Genomic DNA, 11,672 nt, shown 5'->3' on the forward strand with positions numbered 1-11,672 from the left:
GGCCTTGCACAGGATCACTCCGAATTGCACATTTCTACAGTACATGAGGTACAGTGAGAAGGAAAATGCCCTGCCAATAAATTCTCACCAGCTGGAGTTAGCAGCAAACAGACTCCTTCACTCCAAGCAAATGTGTCATATTTCCAACAATTGCCAGCTAGAAGTTCTCAGTCTGTGGCAGCATCACCCAATAGAGGCTCCCAAATTTTCTTGAGCCTGGAAAGTTGCCATTGCTGCTGAAGGACACTGGTAGTTTTCAGGTGCAAAAGTGTGTTTGGTTCCATCGCCCTCCCCCCCAAGAAAGTTTGGGTTTGTGATCATATAAGCTCAGGAGTGCTCAGTGAATGGGAGCTGGATGCTCAGCTCTTAACATGATTGGACTCTTTAGCACCATGGAAAAAAAAACAAACAACAATCCTAAAGATTCAGCTCTTCAAGAAAGCATTCCTGGCAATAACTTGAATAGTTACAGTACATGCAAATATAGCCGAACACAGAGCCTGTGATACAAATCCCCCAGGGACTGTACTAGCCAGTGGCCTCCATGACAGGGACTTTGTGGCTTTAAAACTCCAAAGAACTGGCACCTCATGGAAAATGGGGGAAATCTTTATTATGAAACAATTCCAACCCTTTGGCACATTCCCCATTAGTTATTACAAGAGACTGGTACTTGTAAACAGCTTCACAATTTCTCCGCAGCAATTGCTAATCGCCTCACTGTGATCAAAGCTCCCCATGTGTGCTATCACAATCATAGAAATGTAGACCTGAAAAGGACCTTGAGAGGTCTTCTAGTCCAGCCCCTTGAACTGAGGGGGGACCAGGTAAAGCTAGCCCATCCCTGATGGGCATTTGTCCAACCTGTTCTTAAAAACCTGCAATGACGGGGATTCCACTACTTCCTTTGGAAGCCTGCTCCAGAGCTTAACTATCTTTATAGTTAGAAAGTTTTCCCTAATATCTCCCTGGCTGCAGATTAAGCCCATTTCTTCTTGTCCTACCTTCAGTGGACATGGAGAACAGTTGATCACCATTCTCTTTATAACAGCCCTTAACACATTAGAAGACTGTCATCAGATCCCCCTCTGCCGTCTTTCTCAAGACTAAACATACCCAGTTTTTTAAAACTTTTCCTCATAAGTCAGATATATTAAACCTTTTATCATTTTTGTTGCTCTCCTGTGGACTTTCTCCAATTTATCCACATCTTTCCTACAGTGCGGCACCCAGAATTGGACACAGTACTCCAGCTGAGGCCTCACCAGTGCTGAATAGAATGGGACAATTACCTCCTGTGTCTTACAAACAACACTCCTGTTAATGTACCTGTGATGCAGTGTACAAAGCCCACACTGGGCCTGAAGGGGTTAAAGGAAGCACCACCACTCCAGACCTGCAGAGCATGCTCTAACTGGAGAGGCACCTTAAAACTTGAGAGCAACTTAGTTCAGAAGAGGGAGGCTGGGGAGGAAGACAGATCTACCCTGTGGACTCCTGAACAAGGGTGCCAAAGCAGCCTCCCTGTGAGGAATAAGACTACCTGCTGAGCCAAGTTTGGGTTGAAGGTTTAGTTGTCTTTTCATTTTCTTTTGTTATCTTATATAGGACTTGGAGGCATGTGGGGAGATGGATGGTAGGAAGTGACCCAGGAGCAAATTGGAGTGCATTCCAGGGTGCTTGACATTGTTGGCACTCATACGACCCTGGGTAAGAGCCTGGTGGAGTGGGAGGGACCAGGCTCCCCTTCCAACTGCCCTTGCTGCAGGAGGGGTGTAAGGCTCATTTCCACCCCAATCCCCTTCTAGTAAGGAGAGGGCAAGAACATTAAAGAGCCTGAGATACCAGCAGGACAGTGGGGTGGGAGGAGGTATTGTTTCATATTCTCTGTGTATATATAAAGTCTGCTGCAGTTTCCACGGTATGCATCTGATGAAGTGAGCTGTAGCTCACGAAAGCTCATGCTCAAATAAATTGGTTAGTCTCTAAGGTGCCACAAGTACTCCTTTTCTTTTTGCGAATACAGACTAACACGGCTGTTACTCTGAAACCTGAGATAAAGCTAAGCCCCATTCCATACAAGGATTAGGAACTGGACTGAAAGGCCCTCCTGAAGGGAGGCAAGGCTGGAAACTGGGTGGGCTACCCAGCTGGCCCTCTGGGGACTCTATTACAATACCCCAAAATGATATTAGCATTTTTTGCAACTGCATCACATTGTTGGCTCATGTTCAATTTGTGATTTGCTATAACCCCCGGATCCTTTTCAGCAGCACTAACACCTAACCAGTTATTCCCCATTTTGTAGTTATGCATTTGACATTTTTCTTCCCAAGTGTAGTACTTTGCACTTGTCTTTACTGACTTTCACCTTGATTTCCGACCAATTCTCCAATTTGTCCAGTTTCTTTTCAATTGTAACCCTGTCCTCCAAAGTGATCGCTAAAGCAACCAGAGGACTCTGACCACAGATGGAGAATAAGCATCAGGAATCTCAGAAAAAAAAAGATCTGGTTTTGTGAATATGTCCATGGTAATAAAACAGGGGGGGAGGAGGGAGAGACCCACCAGGCAGCAAGAGCCCTTTCCAAGCAGCATACCACTGTCTGTTTATTCACCTGGGGCATGGGCCCTGGCACCCTCTGGGGTATTCACAGTGTTTTGTCTGAGATCTCAGTTTGTTCCTTCTCCGCAGCCCACACCAGTGGCAACAGAGACCATGCTGGGCTCTTCATGGGAGTAACAGACTTATTTCTCGGGGCCTCTCCTCCTTGTGCTTTTCCGTTTCTGTATGATCAGGTCGATCTGGTAAATGAGCATCACGGCCATGGAAAACACGAGAATCTGGAAGGGAAAAGGAAGTCACTAGGGCTGGATTCATTAACACCTGAAAGCAACATCCCTGAGGTTTTAAAGCAGGGGAAATGCCAGGGAAGGGACAACAAAATCCTGTAATTTACCCTCTAGACAAAACCCAAGGTTCTGGTGCCAAGAACTGTGTCCCCCACTGACTTTCATGGTTGCTGCAGGAGTTAAGCACCTGTGAAAATCAGGCTACTTGTTTAGGTGCCTAAGCATTATTGTTCATATGTCACTATATTATTAGTACTGTATATCTGACTATAGATTTAGGTGTTAACATTAGCCACCCAAGATTGAAAACTTTGGCCGGAAGGGTGTGGTTATCATTCACAGGGCTAGCCAAGCAGATTCTTGGCTTTGTTTATGCTAGAAAAATGCAATGGTTTAACCACATTTATTTCAAAATCAATTTAAATCAATGCAAACTCTTAATATAGATGCACTTCTATACATACAGGTAGGTTGCATCAACATGCGTGATATTAGTTTAGCTTGCATTTGTAAGTTACCAGCTTAACCTTTGCTTATGTTAATTTAGCTTAAATCAGTTTAAGTGCATTACTCTTGAGAGTTTGCACTGGTTTACTCAATTAGTTTTTAATGGATTTAATTAAACTGATGCACTTTTCTAGTACAGACATAGTCTTAACGCTGTTACAGCCTCAGTTACCTCCAAGAAAAACAGTCCTATTGCTAGCCCTGCAACAAGCAGCAGGTTTCTCTGCCCCCAGCCAACAATCTTTTCCAAGCAGCCCTCAGTGTATATCAGACTTTCTGCTTTCCATGATCTCAGGTTCTGGGTCCCATAGCCACACATGCTGTTGAGAACACTCTGCAGGGAGAGAAGAGTCAGCAAGAGTTTAGTGAGTGAGGAACAGGATCTGTTCTTTCCCCCCTGAAGTAGTCACTGCATGCCTGATCCTGAGAGGAGAAGGAGGGGACAGGTGTCCTGATACAAACATCTATCAAGGATGGTCTAGCTAATACTTAGTCCTGCCATGAGTGCAGGGGACTGGACTAGATGGCCTCTCGAGGTCCCTTCCAGTCCTATGATTCTGATACATAGTGATGGGCCCAATCAAAGAACCAGAACAGAACGCTGCTTTGTTCTTAGTGATCTAGCCAGCTATGTTACAAACAGGCACCATGTTAAGTGGTTAGAATAGGGGATTTGGAATTGGGAGATGTGGGTTCTGTTTGCGTCTCTTCCATAGACTCACTGTATATTCTAAGTAAATTCACATTGCCTTTCTGTGTCTCAGTTTCCTTAACCTAGAGCGGATAACAATACTGACCTGACCTTGCAAACTGCATTGAGATCCTGACATGAAACGTTATATAAATGCAAAGTACCTCTGATACTTTCCTACTTGATCTCTTTGGCTTTATTTTAATGTGTGCCCTTAGTTCCCAACCACGTGCTGCAATGGAGATTTTTTAAAATAGAAACCTCAAGAAAAAAATTTTAACCATAAAAATGTGGCCAGATTTGACTTACAGTAATGGCTGCCTTTTTATCCTTCTGGATGCAGCAGGAGAAAGGCACAGCACAGCGTTCCAGACTGGGGTTAGAGTCTTGGCACTCAAAGTAAATATTCTGAGACCAGTCCTTGTAGGAATGCACCCCACAGCACTCGAACTGAGAGAGTGAAACAGAAAGGAGGACCTTGGGGTAGCTGCTTGTTTACACAGAGCCCAAGTGTGCATGGGGCTGTACAGACAGAAGTTCTGAGAATAGCTCTGAGATAAGTGACTCTGAAACACGGGTGACAACCATCTCTCTCTTATCTCTCTAATGGGTATTCACAGGTAGACCCTGAGACTTTCAGGGGACTTTAGCAATCCAACTGGGGAGGGAGAAGCAACTGTGTTTTGTGGTGCAAACAGGGAGCAAAAATGGGGAGTTTCCCTAAATTGGCCCATAGTGAAATTGCACCCTGTTCCCATCTGCCCTGGTGAAAGTCACAGCTGCTGCCATGGACCAAAAAATAAGTGGTTTCAGAGTAACAGCCGTGTTAGTCTGTATTCGCAAAAAGAAAAGGAGTACTTGTGGCACCTTAGAGACTAAGTGGAGACCATTCTCCTTTCTGTGATGTGAGGAGTGGAGGAAACACTGACTTGAACACTGGCAAGACAATGAGAAGCTGGCTCTCAGGGACCTGGCTTTAGGCTCCATGTGTATGTGAGGATCTAAGGCTGGCACTGAAATCCCAGCACTGACTGAGGATCTGAGACAGGGTCTGTTTAGCCATTTGCCTTCACTGAAATAGTTAAACAGCAAAGCATGATACAAATCTGAGAGGTGTTATTAAATTACCTTTTTCTGTATATAATCAATAAGGTTCTGTAAATCTAGGTCATTCCTATAACCAGAGATAGCTTTTCCCATCAGAAATGCTGCTTTCTCCAACACCTGCAACACACACAGACAGTGCAGTTGTCAGCATCTACCAGGCAGATTCAATGACTTGCAGAAGCTCCCCTTGTTTTCCATTTCCTGCACTTTGGGCCCAAGACTTGTCTCTGTGGCATCTGGCCTCTGACTCCGAGGTACCCCTGACCTGAGCCTGTCACACGGACAAATGCAAGTTAAACCCAAGTGGCTGCCATTTTCCCTGTTCACCTCCCAAAAAATGCAGATGAAGAAGGTTGACCTGCATTTTTGTTGGCAGCCAGAGTATAAATACTCTGCATTTATATAGCACACTACAGTATGCATTCAGATGTTAACTGATTAATCTTGACAACCTCACAATCAGGTAGGTAGAGGAAGTATTAATGTTCCCATCTTCCAGAGGGGAAACTGAGGCAGGGAGGGGAAGAGACTTGCCCAAGGCTACATAGGGTGCTGCTGACTTCTAGATCTGTGCTCATGCAACTATGCTGCCAAATGCAACTGTCTAATTCAGCAAAGTGTCAGCCAGCTCTGGAGTTAACTGCAGTTACCATGCCAGAGAAGAGAAATCCCAGGACAGCAGCCACGATCTGGAGAATGAGACTGATCAGTAAAATCCAAGCAAACTGAAAAATGAAGGGGTGAGATCATCAGAACAATGTTTAGAGCAACCAGTTCCCCCCTGCCGGCATCGATGCAAGAGCCCTTAGAGCAAGAGCTCTGTGGGGCTGGGGCCGTGTCTATGACGTGTCATGTACATTCACCCTGCTGTGTATGTGTGTTAATACTGATGCCCAGAGCACCAATGATACCAGCCTCCACCTCCAACAGTCCAGAGGAAGTCAGCTGTCAGGTGCAATAAATCAGCATTTCCCATTCAGTAATACCTTATCTTGGGGGCCCCCAAGGCACTGGGGCCTGCTTAGGACCTGTTACACACAAGACAATCCCTGGAAACTCCAGAGATGCACCCTGTACAGGAAGGCTTGGAAAATCTAGTTCCAGATTCTACAAGAGGACACAGCAGCTGAAACACTGCAGAGAGCACAGGGGACAAGCCCAAGACCTGGCTGAGCAGGGGAATAATTTAAGTGACCAGCCCCTTGGAGAGACCAGGCCTGATTATTTATGCATAGAAGGCTGTCTCCTGCCTGCACTACACTGCTGTTGTTGTTCCAGGTCCCAGCCCTCCTTGCAGCAGGAGGGCTGAATGTGAGAACTTCCAGGCAACCACCTGGGTACCAGTGTTATTACAAGGCAGGGTTCCCCATCATGGCTTAATAGTAGTACTGCTGGTAAATATCACTACCCGAATGTCCTGGAGCGTCAAGTCCCCTGCCTACAAGTCCCAGTTGAGGAACATGGCATGGCCGAGAACAGAATTTCCCCCTGGCTGGTTTTCCCACAAGCCTCCATGCTTCATTTGCATGTGAGGATAGAAGGAAATGATTAGAATGTTTCAGAGAAGAATGGCCCACTGCCTCTGCTATAGCACTGGTGATGGAGCTGAGATTGCCTGTGCTAATGGGACAGGCACTGACTCCACAGTCAGATCAGCATTTTGGAGCAAGCTTCCCAGCCCAGATTAGGGCTAATGGGGCTTGCACTCATGTTTTAAAGATAGTGTTAGAGACAGCACTTTGAAGTTGCTCGGCCTCCAGTGCAAGCTCTGCTCACCCGGATCTCAGAGTAGCAGCCATGTTAGTCTGTATCTGCAAAAAGAAAAGGAGTACTTGTGGCACCTTAGATACTAACCAGTTTATTTGAGCATAAGCTTTCATCAGCTGTAGCTCACGAAAGCTTATGCTCAAATAAATTGGTTAGTCTCTAAGGTGCCAGAAGTCCTCCTTTTCTTTTTTCACCCAGATCTGTCAACCTAGGCTGGGAGACATACCCTGACCTTGCTGCCATTGTGACTGCCCAATTAGCTGCTTTTTGTAATGTTGTAGCTGTGTTGGTCCCAACAAGGTGGGTGAGGTAATATCTTTTATTGGACCAACTTCTACTGGTGAAAGGGACGAGTTTGAGCTTACACAGAGCTCTTCTTCATGACTGGGAAATGTACTCAGAGTGTCACAGCTAAATACAAGGTAGAACAGGTTGTTTAGCATAAGGAATTACATGTTGTAAGAGGTTTCAGAGTAGCAGCCGTGTTAGTCTGCATTCACAAAAAGAAAAGGAGGACTTGTGGCACCTTGGCGACTAACCAATTTATTTGAGCATAAGCTTTTGTGAGCTACAGCTCACTTCATCGGATGCATGAAAGAGGTCATTCAAGGTGAAGTGGGCAGTTAACACCTTTGCTGTCATAGGACAAAAGGTTAGTTTTTTTAGGTTAGATTGTTGTAATGAGCCATAAATCCATGTTAGCTGCTTGGAAGGAGCCTTGTCTGAGTGTCCGTCATGGAATCTCAACAATTAGGGATGGAAAAGACCTATGAGGTCAGCTAATAACACTCACCTCCTGGCTGTGCTTTGAAGTTGCAAAGTGCTAGGTATTTGCCAAGTGTTGTTAGCCCATCGCTGGGGCTGGTTGTTGTTCCCTACAGTCTAGTCTCTAGTATTTTGTCCAGTCTAGTTTAAATGCCATCTTTTCATTAGCATGGTTAAGTCTCCGGCACAGGAACCAGCACAGGGAAATGAATTCTTTGAGTTAGCAAACAATTTCTTTGGTGAGTTTTTGCTGCTTTGCTGCAGTCAGCAATTTCCTCATGTTTATTTGACAAGTTGTGAAAATTTTTTTTTACTCCGTAGATTTATCATGTTGAGTCCACGCATTTGATTCCCAGCACTCAAAATTCAGTTGAGTGTGGTCACATAAGGCGGATGGGATTGTTTCTGTTCTCCAATTGCATAAATATAACTCTTATGGAGCGCTCTTCCTACACAGATTTTTACACAGGCCATTCTGAAATTTGTTCACCCAAATGTTGCTGAGTGCAACTTGAGGGCTCAGAAGGTCAGCTCAGAAACGCACAAGGACATCAAAGCAAGTGTATTTTAAAATTGAAGCCCATATTCCAAGACATTGTTTGGAGGGGGCCAGTATTTACCCAGCAATAGTGATAAACATTAGTTGACACCTGAGAAGGAACCTTTCCTTTTGTATTACTGGGACATGTTAAATCCTGTCAAGAGGGAATTTCTGTTATTTGCAAATGAAAAGAACACACCCTAAACCTCTTCCAGCCACATTGGATATCAGTAGCTAGAAGAAACATGCAGTCTCCAAACATATCATACACACTTTCTTGCATTGCACTGCTGTAGCATGTCTGTGCCTCAAGATACTCCACAATGAAATTATCCCCAAGATAACCTCATAACACCTGGAGGAATGTTACATTTGCAAAGTCTCTGCAAAATTCCCATAAAGGCAACAACTGTGGATTCTGATGGGCAAATATTATAAACAACCCTTTGACTTGGGACAAATAGTGTAAATGGCAAAATGTTGGTGCAAATGTGAAAAACAGGCCACATTATAAAGGTGACACAACTGGCACAAGCCACCAGATCTTTTTGCTTGGATGTGCAACCAAAGGGACAGGTGGGGAGCAGAAGTTATGAGTCACGATGGCTTTAGTAAAAAGAAACAGAGTACTAGTGGCACCTTAGAGACTAACCAATTTATTTGAGCATAAGCTTTCGTGAGCTACAGCTCACTGCATCCGATGAAGTGAGCTGTAGCTCACGAAAGCTTATGCTCAAATAAATTGGTTAGTCTCTAAGGTGCCACTAGTACTCCTTTTCTTTTTGAGAATACAGACTAACACGGCTGCTACTCTGAAAGATGGCTTTAGTGTGGTCAGGAATTCACTGGTTTTTTTTCTCTCTCCTTGCTGTTCAGGCAGTTGGGGAGCTATTTTCCCACTAGCTCAGTAACATGCTAGTACTGCCAGTGCTCCCCTTCAGCATCCACTTAAGGGACTGACAAAAATTGATCTCCTAATGCAGGTGGAGCAGGTTCACACTCCACTCTTTGAGGCAGTCTCTTTAGGCGGGAAGTTGCCTAGTAAGGGCAGCCCAAGGCATAGGGATCCCTTTCAGGTAGAAGAAATCATCCCACTAGCCTCGCCTTACAATTTTCAGCAGCACAGGCAGGTCACGCAAGGCTCCTGTACACCCCACAAAGGTGATGCCAAACATTAGGATCCCCACTGTGAGCAAGATCAGCGAGGGATCAGTGAGGAGCGAATCCACAGCACCTGGCAGAGATTGAAAAACAAGGCAAAGTAAGAACTTAGTGCAAGCCAAATCATGCTCCTTCCTCTTCCCTTCAGAGTATCAAGAATGGATGCAGAGCTCACAGAAAAACATTGAGCTGGACAAGTTCCACATACTAGCCTTCCAGGGCAATCCCCAACCCTCCCCTTGAAACACATTTCCTTCCCGCACTCATCAATTGGGATTACAAAACACTCACCAAACAAAATTCTGCACTACAAGGTGGCCTGGGTCCACATGTTTAAGTGATGAACACATTTGTCACCTTGGACTGTAAACCCTTCCAGGCAGACGCCATGTGTGTCTCTATGGTCTGTACAGGACCAAGCACATAGCTAGTGCTCAGCAAATACAAATGGCACATTGAAGGGAGGGGGAATTTGTGCTTGGAGGTTTATTCCCCAGCCTTGAAACTGGGCAAGGCAACAAAGCCTTAGGTTCATGGCATTGGTGGAAGGAGCTGAGCTCCCTCCTGAGTTTACTTTCCAGAGTTCTCAGGCATTCATTAGGCTGTACCGCCTTATTTGATCCATTTTTAATTTGTTTAGTGATTATTGCTGAACACTCAGCAGTCTTTGGGCATGACAAACGTACATGGTTATTAATAATCCTTCTCACCCTTGTAGATCCATCAAAAGGATTGGGCAACACCCTGCAGGAGTGACATACAGGAACCATGGTGGAGGGTGATTTGAAAACTGCCAATCAGAAATGGGCCATGGAGCTCATCTCCACACGGTACTGGGAAGAGAGCAATGACTACACAATTACCCTGCAGTCACTTTGTTAGCTTTATCTAAACTCCAGTTTGGAAACTGTAAAGGAGCAAAAAGGAGTACTTGTGGCACCTTAGAGATTAACAAATTTGAGTATAATCTTTTGTGAGCTACAGCTCACTTCCACAGATGCATTCAGTGAAAAATGCAGTGTATTTGAGCGGTAGCTCACAAAAGCTTATGCTCAAATAAATTTGTTAGTCTAAGGTGCCACAAGTCCTCCTTTTCTTTTTGCAAATACAGACTAACATGGCTGCTACTCTGAAACCTGTAAAGGAGTGGACTCACCCCTGCAGCACCTCCCGTTCGTCATTGGGGAATTAGCTCTATCCAGCACAGAGCACCCTCTGCAGGCTAGTGATCCACACAGCTCTGGCCCTCATGTCCCTCACAGACCCCAGTGCCCCTTTCTCTGGGTTCTGCCCCCTGGCAGCACCCCCAAACTCTACCTCTGGGTCTCCCCTTCCTGTGGAACCCCCAACCCACTATCCCCACCTTGCCTCAGTCTGGGATACTGCCAGTAATCACCAAGCCCCCACTCCCTGGGGCAGACTGCAATGTAAAGGCCACTCATCATAGGCAAGGGGGTTCAGACCTGTTGCCTTCCAGTACCTCTATGGGCCTTGAGCCAGGCCCTACAGCCTGGGGAGTTGCCAGCCTGGAGCACCCCACTTAGCCTACTCCTTCCCCAGCACTGCACCACCCTCAGTACCCTAGCTAGCCCTACTCTGTCCTAGCCTAGGGAGAGACTCCTTGGGTATTTGGCTCACAGCCTTTTTATACAGGCCAGCTGGGGGCCTGATTGGGGCGTGGCCCAGCTGTGGCTGCTTCCCCAATCAGCCATCCCCAGCCACAGTCCTCTCCAGAACTGCTTTAAACCCCTTCTATTTTAGGAGCAGGATAGCTACCCTGTGACAGTAACTCAGGGAGGGACAGGAAATGGTACTTACTTGCTTCCTTAGAGAGTTTGGCATAAATACCAACTGCCACCATGAGCCCACTGGCCACCTAGGGAGGAAGAATCAGAGACAAACTCATCATTTTGCAAGAGGAAAAATCCCCAACAGCATCTAAGCCTGGGAGCAGGAGATATTTGCCCAGCCAGAGAAGAGAAGCAGGTCTCTCAGCCTGTCCCAGGGGAGCCCAGATGAAGGGATACCAAAAGGCAGATTAGCAATTAACAAGGGACCTGCACCCTGACATCCTCACCACAGGGCCCTAATATCACAACTGGCCAGAGTGACTCTTCACTGGGACGACTTTGAAAGTGGGTTTCCCTGCATGCAGTGATCTTGCTGCCCATCCAGTGTCAGCCACACCCTGGGCCTGGCAGCCCCATCCCTGCTCAGACTCACCCAGAAAAGGTAACAGGAGACAAACAAAGTGTATTTGATGAGCTGTTTTGTTCTCAT

At 45.9% G+C, this 11,672-nt stretch overlaps 1 protein-coding gene across 1 annotated transcript; it reads right to left on the reverse strand.

Moving 5' to 3' along the window:
• Positions 1-2,721: 2,721 nt before the first annotated feature.
• On the reverse strand, positions 2,722-11,672 carry LOC144280279 (tetraspanin-33-like). The gene is made up of 8 exons (XM_077842177.1): positions 11,616-11,672; positions 11,211-11,268; positions 9,341-9,465; positions 5,809-5,883; positions 5,180-5,275; positions 4,361-4,501; positions 3,533-3,694; positions 2,722-2,844 (listed from the first exon to the last, which is right to left on the reverse strand). The coding sequence occupies exons 1-8, from the start codon at positions 11,670-11,672 to the stop codon at positions 2,749-2,751; spliced, it is 810 nt and encodes a 269-aa protein (XP_077698303.1). The 3' UTR covers positions 2,722-2,748.

Source organism: Eretmochelys imbricata, chromosome 25 (genome assembly GCF_965152235.1).
Source record: "Eretmochelys imbricata isolate rEreImb1 chromosome 25, rEreImb1.hap1, whole genome shotgun sequence".
NCBI lineage: Eukaryota > Metazoa > Chordata > Testudines > Cheloniidae > Eretmochelys > Eretmochelys imbricata.